The sequence below is a fragment of the Gorilla gorilla genome, chromosome 1 (assembly GCF_029281585.2).
Source record: "Gorilla gorilla gorilla isolate KB3781 chromosome 1, NHGRI_mGorGor1-v2.1_pri, whole genome shotgun sequence".
In the NCBI taxonomy this organism is placed as follows: Eukaryota; Metazoa; Chordata; class Mammalia; order Primates; family Hominidae; genus Gorilla; species Gorilla gorilla.
In genome coordinates this window covers 206931185-206946690 of record NC_073224.2, presented here as the reverse complement: position 1 = coordinate 206946690, position 15506 = coordinate 206931185, and the positions used below count along the sequence as shown (strand labels likewise).

General features: G+C 44.7%; 1 protein-coding gene across 4 annotated transcripts in view; it reads right to left on the bottom strand.

Moving 5' to 3' along the window:
* Positions 1–1862: 1862 nt before the first annotated feature.
* The window catches only part of AK2 (adenylate kinase 2), a 28416-nt gene continuing 14772 nt past the window's right edge, over positions 1863–15506 (bottom strand). For 2 of the 4 annotated variants that reach the window (XM_019014870.3, XM_063700587.1), the window contains 4 exons: positions 14840–14950; positions 14614–14708; positions 7494–7566; positions 1863–6374 (listed from right to left, as the gene is read on the bottom strand). In XM_019014870.3, coding sequence (XP_018870415.1) covers positions 6153–6374; positions 7494–7566; positions 14614–14708; positions 14840–14950 — 501 coding nt within the window. In that variant the 3' untranslated portion in view covers positions 1863–6152. Of the gene's footprint in view, positions 6375–7493; positions 7567–14613; positions 14709–14839; positions 14951–15506 lie in introns of those variants that run through there. The other 2 variants (XM_004025397.4, XM_019014886.3) reach the window with 2 other exon arrangements.

Here is a 15506-nt window from a genome sequence, read left to right as displayed (position 1 = left end):
AGAAGACCAGCTAAACAGGAAGCATAATGAACTCCTAGCTAAGCTCAGAGGAATTTGTTTGCAAAACCCTTACAGAACACCACACAATCAAATTATTTGCTCCATAGCAACTTTACCCCCAAAGTGCAGATCTGTTTGGCTTATTGGCTTGAGGGCTATCTGCACAGGATCTAGGCCCATGTTGTCTTGCCCTCTGATGCTCTGTCTTTCCATTTCCACCTGCTTTCTGCTGGGGGCACCTCAATCTGGACTGGGCACCTGGAAGAGGCCCTCTGTGAGAGCAGCTCATCATCACACTGCCATGGATGACTCTAAACCCAGAGCTGCTGCATTCCCAAGACATCAGAAGCACACTGCTCCCCCTGGAGTTATGAATAATGCAACACCATCAGCTACACAGAGCTGCAATCTGAGACGGCTGCCTGTGACTCAACAGCCTACATACACACCCTCCCCTGGCCACCTTATCCAGAACCAGGAGATAATCGTGGAGGACAAGAGATGGGAACCGGCTCCTTCCCCCAACATAACTCACCCCTCCAGCCTTTCTGGAATACGGGTGATTCCAGGAGCTATGCAAATCCAGCACATTGGAGCTTTAGTACCAACAATAAAGAAACAACGGAGGATGGCAAAATAGAAAAAGGTCTTACCTGTGGCAGGTCCTTCACTGTAACAGAGCGAACCTACTTGAGTTTCTCCTTTTGTTTAGATCCATGGCTCATAGCCTTTTCTGTATCATGAGTGCCTTTGAGATCATTTCGTCTCTCCCCAGCAAAGTGTCAAAGCAATTGGCACAGTGTTAAGAGGCTGGGGTGTGGAGCCAGACTTGGACTCAGGCTCTGGTTCTGCCATTATCAGATGTCTGAACCTCAAAGTCTACAGACATACCATAGAGATAACAGCAGTACTTACCTCCACAGGGTTATTGAGGAGAATAAATGAGATAATGCATGCAGAACCTCTCACACAGCTAAGAATTTAATATGTTAGACTATTATTAATTATGAAAACACATAAAGAATTCTGCATATAATTTCAGAGGCCTATGATTTCTAGGGGATCCTTAGCCTGGTTCCAGATGGGCAGTAAGACAACTTTCTTCAATGCCTACATTTTCCCTCTGAATTCCATCTGTGTTTACTAAGCATCTGCTGTGTCCTGGGCAGTCCAACCCACGTGAGTATCTTGGTCACTAGTGTCATCAGCACCTTTGAGGGGTAGGGATCCTTCCTATTCTACTGATGAGGTGAGATAACTTGTCCAAGGTCGCATGGTGAAGTCGCTGTTGACATCTGTCTTCTGACTCGTTGCTCTGTCTTCATCTGAGGAAAGACTTGTGAGGCTTCTGAGGAGGCTGCTCTCCATCCTGCTGTGTTCTGTCAGTGACACTTTGTGCACACAGGAGATCCTAAGACACATACCCTAGGCCCTCAGAGCCAGCAGTGACTTCTTCAAAATCAGTTCCGGCAGCACTGAGTGTCCATGGAAAAGAGCTCTTATTCAGAGCAGCCCTTCCTGTGTGCAGAGCTACGCAAGTAATTAAATCACTTCAGCAACAAGACCAAGGGGACGGATAAGTGTTAGAGACTGTGTTTCAGCCCTGACTGCCTCTTATGCATGACCTCAGGAATGCCACTTCACCTCTCTGAGTCTGGTTTCCTCACCTATAAAAGTGAAGGACAGTTCTGACTCCACAGGGTGCTGTGTGAGGGTTACGTGAAGTCGAGGGTTACATGAAGCCTTTGCATAATACCTGGCATAACGTCAGTCTTCCGGGAGTGGTAGGACTAGTCTGCATTCTTGGTTTGCAGATTAGATGAGGAAACCCAAGCCCAAAGAAGCAAACAAACAATAGCTCACCCAGTCTTCTCTGTTTATTCTTCTCAACTACACCATGCTGCTTCGCAGGTTGGTTTGACAAACATTTCCCCACAATTAGATGCATCATGACCAAGGGAGGAAAGAAAATTTTCACATGGTATTTAAAAAGCTCAGGGAACAAACAGATCAGTGCAAATCAGTAAGGCTAACACCTGAAAATGACTCTGCACAGGTGAGGAAGTGGAGCAGAAGAGGGAGGGGCTGGTTCAGGGAACAGGATTTAATATGTCAGTGAAGACCCTGCCTCTCTCTGTAACAAGATGCCTAAAGAAGAATAGTGGTGCTTCCAGCCCAGCTCCCTCTTGTTTTGGGAACAACAGTCATTTCTCAGAAACCTCACTTGCAAAGGCAGCCCTTCCAAAAGCATGAGAGCTTTAGTTTGGACAAATTATTTAAGCTCACTTTTGCTGGAGAGGAAATGAATTTAAACTAGGACACACAGACAAGCAACAAAGAGTGTTAAAGAAGCAACTGAAAAGGTAGTCAAAGATCTGGCTTAGGGATTAGAAGCACTGGCTTTCTAGACTATGGACAAGTGTCCATTCAACAGTTATCCAGCCTGGCAGGAAGCAGATATCTTTCTGTGTATATCTGGATCCAACTAACATTTATCCAATGTCTGTTGCATGCCACGTACTGAGCAAAAACCTTCTTCCTATAAATTTCATTTAATGCCATTAAGGCCGAGAAGGTGGCATAACCAACTTCCTTTTTCAGCTAAGGAAACAGGAGCACAGTGAATTACTAACTGGCTGGGATTTGTCCTAGGTCCCCTGAACTCCAAGCACAGTGCTATCTCCACTAGACCAAGCTGCCTTGTCTCTGGGCTCAAGAGAAGCCTGCATAGGAGCTGAAGGTCAAGAGGTTGCAGGCTTATCTCACGTGCACATACTTGGACCTCCCTACCACACAGCTGCCAGCGACCACAAGAAAGGGCTTCTTTTCCTTCCAGCCAGCTCCAGAATTCAATGTCATTTTTCTAGCTTAGATTATCTAAAAAAAAAAAATGCCACAACAGGGGATACAAATTTTAACATATTTTATTGATTTAGGAGCCAAACAAGGCAGCATTTGGTCAGTTAAGAAAGGCACCTCATTGAAAATAATACATCACAGTGCTGTTGAGTGATCCCAGTCACAGGATTTGAGAATGGAAAGGACAATCTTTGGATGACATAGCTTAGGACACTTGCTCATTTATTTAAAACAGTCCCTTCACACACTGCAGATAAAAGAAGGCAAGAGCATAGGATTGTGGCACGTGCTGGGTAGCTGTGAGAGGTTACTCATGAGAGTAGGTAGCCTAGTAAATTAGTGGTAAGTCAGGGGAAGGGAATCAGCCTCCCTTTCCATTTCATTCCCTTCCCCCTCCCCTTGATTCCAGTTTGCTTGATTTGTTGAGCCACCATCCCTATGAATACACCTCACATCTCTTTCAAATGTGGAGATGGTTTTTTTGATCTTACAGTGTGTGGAACCAGGGTCAGTAATCAAAGCCTCCCTGTTCCAAGCTATAGACAGACAGGACAACAATTTGATTTCCTGTACTCTTGGTCTGGAACCCATGGGGTTCTGAGATAAAAGCTGAGGTCTTAGAGCACTGGCTTTAAAAAATATTTTCACCAGTCCAGAGTAAATGAAAACCCGATTCCTTAGAAATAATATTGTGTCTATTTCTACCCCCACCCTCCAAGCATGGTGTTTTTTAAAAAATTAATTTTTCCCTTACACTTTAAAAACTCTCACCTATGTATAAAAGAAACTGCCACACTACAATAACACTGCTGTTGTTCCAAGTATTCCTCTGAGCCCCTCACCAGCCCTCCCTCACCATCCTCACCCTGACCACTCTTCCCCTCTGCCCAGCACCTAAGAGCAGGGATCACGCCGCAGGGTGATGAGCAGTGTTGCAGTCTCGCCTGGCCTTCTGATACTAGGCTGAAATAGAGAGGAAACAAGAGAGAACAAAATGGGTTTTTAAAAACCAAGTACATATCAGAGGAGGCTGGCATGTAAGCCCCAGCAACCAAATGCATTAAACACTGGACATTTCTCTGACAGGTAAAAGCAGAACCTGCTGAGGCTGAGGAACTCTGGAATTAAATGAAGCAAAAACAGAATCCTAACCATACTGAGAAGGGTATATGCATTCCCTATGAATCTTCTAGTTCTTATGGGCAGCCCAAATATTACTTGTACATGTTGTATGCACACGTGAATCTATGTGGATGGATGACAAATATTTGGGCAAGGATCATGCACATTCAATTAGCAAACATTCAGGAACCTCAACTTTGAGGCCAAGTGCTTACAATTGTCCCTAGTTAAAGGGGAGCTGATTCTAAGATTCATGATGCCACTGTCACCCAGAGAAGGATCCCAGACCAGGCACACATAGCTGACAGTTTTTGTTTCACTCCTCTTCCTTGCCCATTCCCAGAAGTCATGTGCTTCCCAGAAACACACAAAGCCAGACTGAGTTTCCATTAAGAGTGGGTGGAGTTGGTTTAGAGCCAGGAAAACAAGGCAGGACAGAGGCAGCAGACACTCACTTGGACCAGGCAAAGAGGGAAGCAAGGTGGCCAGGTACTCATGCCCAGTTGCCATGTGGACGGCAGATAAGACCTCTGGTAGTCTCACAGATGGCAAGAGAGCTCAGGTCAGGAGGCTGGGCACTTTAGAGTCCACTGAATCGAGTCAGCAGCAGATTATGCTGAGGCTGGCGATATTATTTACTGGATCTGCCACTGACTTTCTAATGGTTTTTCCAGAGGCTGCCGTTTTTGTGGTCCTTCATAGCAGTCTGTTACTTCATCTGTTTGCCACAAATCAAACCAGAGACCAAAAGACAGCAGGGACCTTAGAAAATGCTCAATAGTTGGGAAGCTAAGGTTATGAATAAAAGCTGGTAACTGTCACAGGTGGCCTTATTTCTGGGTGATCTTTTCTTGGGGAAGTCCATGGCTATAGCCATCATAAAATTAGGGGTGAAGGGTTGGATCTAGAAGGGAGAGGGTTTGGGCTTAAAAAGAACATATCTGATTTCAGTTTTATGTCCTGGAGAGAGACTGGGTTTGAATAAATACTGATCAAAATGAATCCAAGAATAGATCACACACTGTTTTGTTCACACTTGGAAACACAGGCAAACATTAAAAATACAAGCAAATAAACCTACCCTGGTCTCTTTTTGGGGAAGTAGATTTGACTGCTCTCAGATGATCAGCCTGGATGTTCAGAAGACAATCTGAATTCAAAAGGACCTTTCACCTGGTTTAATTCTCTGGCAACAATTCAGTTTTCAAACCCAATTCCCAAATAATCGCTATTTTCAGCATCATGATGCAGATCACAAAAATATTCCAATTTGGCCTGGCTCTTTTTATGACGATATCCTCTCCCAGTAATTTCTGTAACCTGCAACATAAGTGCCTTTTTCCTTCCACCTAGGGGGAAAAAATTAATGATCCCTGTTCACACACTGACTCATGTGGGTTTTCATCGTGTGTTAGAAAACAAAATGGAATTCTCTGTCCATAATGTGCCATCAGGAACTGTGACCCTGCCTGACTTCACATGATCCTGGACTTCTAATCAGCTGCTGGAAATGGAAGAAATACTATGAGGTTCTGGAATTGCGGTCCCTGGAAGATTACCTGGGTTAGTAAAATCAAAAGTATGGTTAAAGAAGTAAACAGCTGGGCTGGGTGTAGTGGCTCACGTCTGTGATCCTGGCACTTCAGGAGGCCAAGGTGGGTGGATTGCTTAAGCCTAGGAGTTCAAGACCAGCCTGGGCAACTTGGCGAAATCCTGTCTCTACAAAAAATACAAAAATCAGCCAGGTGTTGTAGCATGCACCTGTAGTCCCAGCTGCTCAGGAAGCTGAGGTGAGAGAATTGCTTGAGCCCCAGGAGGCAGAGGTTGCCGTGAGCCAAGATCGCGCCACTGCACTCCAGCCAGGGTGGCAGAGCGAAACCTTGTCTCAAAACAACAACAAAAAAGAAGTAAACAGCTGGTAAAGCAACCTAGCCTAAAACTTACAAAGTAGAAGAGTGAACACATATGTACATGCACACACACACACAACACACATACACACAGATGAGATGAGAGTAGCACACACGCCAAAGATACATCAAGCAAGTGCTTTTTTAATCAATACATCAAATGATATTTTTGCTAGCCTGAGGAAGCTTCTCTTTGCCTGTCCTATCATTCCCACCCATTCCCTCACAGGGATAGAAAGAAATTCCTTCTTGGACCGAACATTAGATAAACATAACCAAGTCTTTACATGTGGCTTTGGAGAAGGCTGCTAGGATGCTTGCGAACACGACATCGGGGGTCTGGGATGCATCGATGGCGGAGTGGATCCCCCGTTTCCTGTAGTACTCTATGAGTGGGGTGGTTTGAGTGTGGTAGGCTTGCAGGCGGATTTTCAAGGCCTTTTCATTATCATCTGATCGACGGATCAAGGGTTCCCCGGTGATCTGAGAACAGGAAGACAGCAATGAAAGGCTGGGACTGTTAGCAAGGTTTTCTTATTCCATGCCAGATGCAGATTTGAGATGGGACCATTCTGCCCAGGATGCTGTCTGTTCCCAAAGTCCATCAGAGACAAAGACAGGCAATCCAGACCCTCTCCAGTAAAGAACTTTGCTACTCCCAGGAGCAGAGCAGCTGGTGAACAGAAGTCAGAGAGTTTGTCAGAAACACCAGCTGTGAGGAAAGGGGCTCATGAGGGGAAGATAGGCAATGACTTTCTCATCTTTGTGCTCAGGCGATTCAGCTTCCAAGATAAACACTTCTAGGGTCAAAAGTAAGGAAGTCAAAAAGGCCCCTAAGACCAGGAGAATACATCAAAATCAAAGATACATTAGCAATTGTAATCTTAGTTGCTTAAATATTTAGTGTATTTACTAGAGTGTCACCCATCAACATTCTAAAAGTGGCAAGTAAAATAAGAACTTTGGTAGAATTAGCAACTTTGCAAAATGTGACTAAGTTGCCATAACGGCTCTGGAACCTGTATTTATAGAACCTGAATGACCTGATGAACTTGTTTCATAGGACAAAGGTAAACCCAGGAAATTCTTACTGTTGCCTGCATGCTTTAAAACAAACCATATAGACTCTTTATGGCAAATGGTGCAGTGACCATGTATGAAACCCCAGGACACAGTACAGCAGCAATAACTATAAAAAGAGAATATTTTTCTGGAGGACTGGTCATCAAACTTCTCTTCAGTGCCACACTCTTCCCACTCTCCAATTGTAGGCTTTTAAGAAACCTTCTCCTGATTAGCTGATCACTTAGGTGGCCATGATGCCAGAAAAGGGGCTGCTCTTGACAGAAGACAGGTACAATCTGGGCACTGCGAAAAGCTAGCACCACTGGTAGCAACCTTGAGGCCAAGCAATAAACCACCTGAGGAGACACTGAATAGATCTGACACAGGCCATGTGATTTACTTGATAGTGTTATTTTTCATGACTAAGTCAGTAATATTGGTAGAAATAAAAGGAAGATGGAAAGAATAAAGGAAAAAGAAAACAGTGAAGAAAGGGGAAGGAAAGAAAAGGAAATTTTTTGTCCTGAGTTTACATACGTCATCTTTCATGGGCTCTTTTGGAGGGTTGAACTCCTCGTGGTAGGAACGGCCACTGTTGGGGTGAATCAGCCTGAAAGACAGCAAATGAATATGAGTTAGGTTAACTGACAGTATGCACCTGCACTCCACTCTAGGGGGCTCCGGAATGACAAGCAGAGATAGGGACGCTGGATGCAAGGACCCAGCACCCAGCAGAAAATCCAGCTAAATAACTGGGCTTCCAGGAGAGCTTATGCCAGCGGCAGAGTATATTTTCTATTTTGACCAAACATTATTATGAGTATCTGGCTGAAGAGCAAACTGCTGGCATAACTACCTAATTCAGGACTTGAGAGAAGGAACTCTGGGGCTGGTCTCACACAGCCATCCATTCTGTTCACCCATTTACTTAACAAACATTAATAAGTATTCCATTCAAGCCTTAAGCTGAATTCAGAAGCTACAAAGCAATGAGTAATGATCCCTGCTCACAAGTAGTGCTTAGTGGGACAGACAAATGTGGAAATAAATAACAAACGTGATAATCCTTTAACAGAGATTTGTACAAAGTGCTATGGGGGACAGAGGACAAAGAAATGAACTCTATTTTCTAACCTAGTTTGGTTACAAAACCAGGAAGGTACTAACAGGAAAAATAATTCCCATGGATGCAAACACTGCCAGATAATGGAACACATCTTTTCGATCACACAGATAAAAGATAGCCTAACCCTTATGGAGCAATATTCAAGTAATTGGGGAAAATGACTTATTAAACAAGTTATGGAATATAGAGCTCAACAACAGGCATTTATTTGGCACTGAATGTATAGTGGGCAGCTGCATCTGTGCTGAGTCCCCACAGACAACAAGCCCATGTCCCTGACTGGGAATGGCCACACCACAGGAGCCTAGAAACCTAAGGAAAGGAGGCAGGCCAAGCTCTGCTCAGCAGCCAGGCCTTGCTTCACTTCTGTGGTTTCTCAATTCTCTGCCAACCAAGTGTTTGTTTGCTTATTTAACTAATGGTTGCTTTTCTCATGAAGGTCTATTTGACTAGAGCTCCCTAATATTTTTCACCATTTGGCAGGCATAGCAATATTTGGGCTGGGCCCAGCAGCTTATGCCTGTGATCCCAACACTCTGGGAGGCTGAGGTGGGCAGATCACCTGAGGTCAGGAGTTCGAGACCAGCCTGACCAACATGGCGAAACCCCGTTTCTACTAAAAATATGAAAAATTTAGCTGGGTGGCAGGCACCTGTAATCCCAGCTACTTGGGAGGCTGAGGCAGGAGGATCGCTTGAACCTGGGGGTGGAGGTTGCAGTGAACCGAGATCATACCACTGCACTCCAGCCTGAGTGACAGAGCAAGACTGTCTCAAAAAAATAAAATAAATAAAAATTCTATTCAATTCTATTTAGACTATTGAAGTAGCACCTCTGTAAAATGTGCTACTTTCTTTTTTGTTAATCACAGCATATTTTGGGGGGACAAGATGGTCCATTTGGCGTAAAGTGGCACTGGGTTATGGGCAGGAGGGAGGTGACAGTAGAGAAAATAAGCTATAGAGTCATCCCTTGGTATCCATGGGGGGATTGGTTCCAGGAGCCCCCTCTGTGGATACCAAAATCCATAGATGCTCAAGTCCCTGATATAAAATGGTACAGCATTTCCATATAACCTATGCATATCCTCCTGTGTACTTTTATTTTTATTTTATTTTTGAGACAGAGTCTCGCTCTGTCACCCAGGTTGGAATACAGTGGCACGGTCTCTGCTCACTGCAAGCTCCGCCTCCCGGGTTCACGCCATTCTCCTGCCTCAGCCTCCCAAGTAGCTGGGACTACAGGCGCCCACCACCAAGCCTGGCTAATTTTTTGTATATTTAGTAGAAACAGGGTTTCACCGTGTTAGCCAGGATGGTCTCAATCTCCTGACCTTGTGATCCACCTGCCTCAGCCTTCCAAAGTGCTGGGATTACAGGTGTGAGCCACTGCGCCTGGTCTATTTATTTTATTGAGACATGGTCTTGCTCTGTTGTCCAGGCTGGAGTGCAATGGCAATGACCATAGTTCACTGTAACCACAAACTACTGGGCTCAAGTGACCCTCCTGCCTCAGTCTCTGGAGTAGCTGACTACAAGCATGCGCCACCATGCCTGGCTAATTCTTTTATTTTATTTAATTAATTTATTTTATTTTATTATTATTTTTTGAGACAGAGTCTCATTCTGTTGCCCAGGCTGCAGTGCAGTGTCATGGTCTCGGCTCACTGCAACCTCTGCCTCCCAGGTTCAAGCAATTCTCCTGCCTCAGCCTCCTGAGTAGCTGGGATTACAGATGCCTGCCACCACGCCCGGCTAATTTTTTGTATTTTTAGTAGAGACGGGGTTTCACCATGTTGGCCAGGCTGGTCTCGAACTCCTGACCTCGTGATCCACCCACCTCGGCCTCCCAAAGTGTTAGGATTACAGGTGTGAGCCACCGCGCCCGGTCTAATTTTTTAATTTTTTGTAGAGATGAGGTCTCACTATGTTGCCCAGGCTGATTGTCTTGCATACTTTAAATCACCTCTAGATTATTTATACCTAATACAATGTAAATGCTGTGTAAAGAATTGATATACTGAATTTTAAAATTTGTATTATTTTTTATTTTCTTCAGCTTTCCCAGGTTATATTTATTGGTGGTTTTGTTCTGAATATTTTTAATCCACAAATGCTTGAATCCGTGGATGAGGGAACCATGGATATGGAAGGCCAACTGGACAGAGGAGTAAAGGTTCCTGTGACTGCAGTCATGTACTGTGAGGTTGCACCTTCCATTATTTGAGTGCCTGGAAGGATTCCTCAGATGCATTCATTCAGAAATGGCATCCACTGGGAGACCCAGGAAAAGGAGAGAGCAGGCTGCTGGGCTCAGCTGCAGCAACTTTGGGAGGGGCTAGGGGCATGAGATACGGACCAGGATATTTTTTTACCTTCTAGAGAGCACAGGGCACATAGCAGCCAGGCTGCAACAAATATGACTCCCACACACTGCTCTTTTGCCATTCACAAATACCACTTTTTAAAACAATACAAGGCTCATTCCACAGAAGGTAAATGAAAGAAACCCCACTCTCCAAGTTCTCAAAATGGGATTGGTCTCAAGTACCAACCAAAATAGCTCCATGAGCCACTGAGCCTGGCTTGGAGGTACCATCAGGACTGGGAATCTACAATCACTGCTACCGTGAGTGTGATACTTTATTTTTATTTTTTTGAGATAGGGTTTTGCTTTGTCACCCAGGCTGGAGTCCAGTGGCCTAATCGTGGCTCAGTGTAGCCTCGACCTCCCTAGCTCAAGCAGTCCTCCCACCTCAGACTCCCAAGTAGCTGGGACCACCACCGCAGGTGCACACTGCCACACCTGGCTAACTTTTTTTTTGCTTTATAGTAGAGACGAGGTCTTGCTATGTTGCTCAAGCTGGTCTGAAACTCCTGGCCTCAAGTAATCCTCCTGTTTAGGTCCCTACCAAATGCTGGGATCACAGGCATGAACCACTGCGCCCAACATTCAGTGTGACACTTTAAACACTTGTTTTCTCATCCACAAAATTGGGATGGTACCAGGTATTAAGATAATACCAGAGAGCCAACTGGTAGGATAATTAGGATTTGAGAGAGCCAATATTGAATAAGTTAAAAACAAAAACCACAACCACCAACTATTCATATTCAAGAAACAGAACAATGACTCAAAATTACTAGAAGTGAGGTCAGAGCTAATTCAGAAGATTGTTACAATGGGTCCATATCATCTCAGACTTGAAAAAGATCCTGTGTGAGGTCCGGGGTGCATTCCCCAGCATCTTCAAACAGCCGACATCTGTGTCCAACCTGGGCAACAGAGTGAGACTCTGTCTCAAAAACAACAACAACAACAACAAAAAAAAAACAGAAAAGAAAAACATCCATATTAAACTGACAAGTTCCTGCCTCATTTTCTTCTAACCATCAACATTTTGGACTAGGAGGCAGAAAGCAGGCTTCCAGGGCTAACCCTGCCACTCATCTGTTGGGTAAACTTGGAAAAACACCTTCAGCAGTGACATGCTCTGTGAGGAAGGGGATCCTTCTCTCTGTGAGGAAGTCACACTAACCACCTACTTCCAAATGGAGGGACTGAATCTTCTCTCTTTCACCCTTTACAGCAATCCTGCTGTTTGTTCTTCAGAATCTCTTTGTTCTCTCCCACCCAACCTCAGTTAGAAATCTCCACCACATCATGTGGATCATAAACAGGCTCCTAGATGGTATCCTTATCTGTTTCTCCTTGCCGTAATTTACCTTGTACACCAGGACCAAGCTAATGTTCTTAGAATACTGTTTTTGCCACAACACCCAGTGGCTCAAGAATATCTCATGAGTCCTGAACTCCGTCAAGTCTACCCTCTTTGGTTTGGCAGATCTCCCCAGTAAAGCTCTTCTCAACAGCATTCCTTCTACCTTCCTGCCCCCCAGACCACTAGGCAGACACGTCTGCTACTAGCCTCAGCGAAAGCCCAACCCATACTCATTCCGGCTTCTCCTCCCTTCTGGGAAAGGCTCTCTGAAATACTCTTCATCGAGGAAGAGTTTAATGTTATCTCTATCCTAGGCAGCCTTTCTTCCCTGTCCCCAGGCTTTCTTCTTGGACTTCCTACTACACTGAACAGCCCAAGTTTCATATATGACTCTCTGAGGTCAGAGATGGGCATCACTATACGGTTATCCTAGAGCCTCTCGTGGTCCTCTGCTCCCAGGGTCTAGTACTGTGTTATGCAGGAAGCAGGTACTCAGGAAGCTGGGCCCATAGAATCAAAGGTCTCCAGTATCACCTGGTTCTGCTAATACGTGCTTAGTGCCTCAGAGACCCCAGGCCTAGTGATGTCTTTACTGTTAACCCTACTGCTTCTTGACCTACAACAACTTTGTCTACTCTGTGCCCAGTGGGGATACAAAGAAACAGAAGTTCCTGCATTAAAGGAGCCTATGGAATAGCCGGAGACATGTAACCTGGACATTTGAAAAGAAAATGAATATAAGGTAGAGTCCACTGTATTTCATATCGCTTTCCAGGATAATAGTGCTAACCCTGTACTGTCTATTCACATGTTTGTCTCTTTTTGAAGGTATGGACTACAAACACATGGAAAAGATGTTCAGCCTCATTAGGAAATCAAAGTAATAATGTCTGAAATAAGAAAACATTTTTTCCCTAATCCAAAAATTTACATGCATTATGATGACCATAGTATCATTTTAACAGTGGCTAACTGGAAGAAACATAAATGTACAACAATAAGGAAATAAGTAAACAATGGTTTACCTACTGTGAAATATTACACAGCAATTAAAAGTAATGGTCATGGATGTCTGGTTCAAGATGGTTGGCTGACCACTTTCCTGAGACACCATTAAAATGACAAAGACATAAAAAAGCTACAGCCCACAATAAAGAAGGGAATGGAGGGTCCACTTGCAGTTGAAAGCTTCTGTCATACTTCTGGAAGGCACAAAGCAGATGGCAGTGATTAGTGAAACAGGGTAGAGAAAACTGTAGGCTAAAGCAGTGTTGGTCTGTCAGAACAAACGTGTCCAGAAGCAGAGGCATTTCTGTGTTCAATGCTATTACAGAGAAACAAACATGTTAAAACACACACACACACACACACACAAAGTGGCTGTACTATGAGCAAATTCTTCCTCCATTTTCTAAACTTTGTACAGATGGTTATATTATTTTTATAATAAAAAATCTACAGCAAAGTATGGCAACTCCAGCTGAAATCAGATTTAAGGAGCACTAAAATGGAGGAGATACACATGTAAAGACATTAACGTTTCTTAAGCACCTAATATAGGCAAGGCTTTGAACTATGCATTTTATGTTACCTAACACGTCAAATAGCTTCTCAAAGCAGGTGTTATCAACCCCCTTCTACATATGAGGAAACAGCCTCAGAGAGGTTAAGAAATGTGCCTAGGGTCACAGTTAAAAAGTGACAAGAGGCCAGGCACAGTGGCTCACGCCTGTAATCCCAGCACTTTGGGAGGCCAAGGCGGGTGGATCGCTTGAGGTCAGAAGTTTGAGACCAGCATGGCCAACATGGTGAAGACCTGTCTCTACTAAAACTACAAAAATTAGCCGGGCGTGGTGGTACATGTCTGTAGTCCGAGTTACTTGGGAGGCTGAGACAGGAGAATTACTTGAACTGGGGAGGCAGAGGTTGCAGTGAGCCAAGACCGCGCCACTGCACTCCAGCCTGGGTGACAGAGTAAGACTCTGTCTCAAAAAAAAAAAAAAAAGGCCGGGCGCGGTGGCTCACGCCTGTATTCCCAGCACTTTGGGAGGCCGAGGTGGGTGGATCACGAGGTCAGGAGATCGAGACCATCCTGGCTAACACGGTGAAATCCCGTCTCTACTAAAAATACTAAAAATTAGCCGGGCGTGGTGGCGGGCGCCTGTAGTCCCAGCTACTCGGGAGGCTGAGGCAGGAGAATGGCGTGAACCCAGGAGGCGGAGCTTGCAGTGAGCCGAGATCGCGCCACTGCACTCCAGCCTGGGCGACAGAGCGAGACTCCGTCTCAAAAAAAAAAAAAAAAAGGAACAAGAGCCAGGCACAGTGGCTCAAGCGTGTAATCCTAGCACTTTGGGAGGCCGAGGCAGGCGGATCACTTGAGGTCAGTTCAAAACCAGCCGGGCCAACATGGTGAAACTCCATCTCTACTAAAAATACAAAAAAATTAGCCAGCCCTGGTGGCAGACACCTATAATCCCAGCTACTTGGGAGGTTGAGGTAGGAGAACTGCTTGAACCCAGGAGGTGGAGGTTGCAGTGAGCCAAGACTGCGCCACTGCACTCCAGCCTGGGTGACAGAGTTAGACTCCCATCTAAAAAAAAAAAAGTGACAAGAATGAGATGCTGACTTCAAATCCCTTACTCTTCTTTCCATATCCCAATCCCATCTCACCACTTCAGCGGATGTCACCAAATAGAATCAATCCATGTTGAAATGGCACTAAGCTTCATGGCCGGGATTAGGCAAGAGCAATTCTCAGAGTTTGAGAAAGCTCTGAGAAGCATGAAAAGGGACCTTCAAGGGACAAATACCTTCCTGTGATTCTTCGGATCAGCAGAGAGTCTGGGATGCTGAATTCAATCACAGAATCAAGCTTCTCTTTCCTCTTCTCCATGAGGTCATCAAGCTGTAAAAGAATGTGTGGCCCACCTAAGCTACCAGAGCTTGGTTAGACCCATCTCCTTCAAAGGAATTAAGAAAGACAAAGGACAAGAGTTTGGTTTCATGCAGTAGTAATATAAAAACTAAGCTACCCACCATTTCTGCCTGCCTCACAGTCCGAGGGAAGCCATCCAGAAGAAAACCATTTTTGCACAAGGGGGTCTCCAAATTCTTCTCAATGAGCTCCACTACCATTTCATCACTCACCTGGAAGTTAGGAACAAAATAGCCTTGGGTTTAAATCCATTACCTAGGTGACTGACATTAGCCCAACTCCACAGCCAAAAGTTCGTGTATATAACCTTATTACTAAACAGCAAGTTTTCTTGGACCCAAAGAAGCAAAAATAAGAGCAAACGTGAAATGGCTCCATTTGGAAGATCCAGTTTCATAATTTTATCTCTGTGGTTGCCAAATACACACTCTCATCTCTTGAGATTCTCCTGTATCCCAAAAATCTGGGTGAGGGAAGTCAGATTCCATTACTTGTTACTTCACCAGGAGAGCTTTGTATCTTAGGTCCTGAAGGTCCCTCCTGCCACTAGAGTCCAGAGTCCAAACTGTCAGATAACAGCTTATCAGCAATCAGTGATCCTCAAGGCACAGGAAATGTGAGGACAAATGGCTGACAGACCACCTGAGAGAGTGCCAGGAGAGAATGGGGTTGACCAAAACACAGGCATCAGCTTTCCCTGTTCCACAGCTGTCATTAGGCTAACAGTAACGTGACTGATGTGTGTACTTGGTTACACATCTGGGCCAT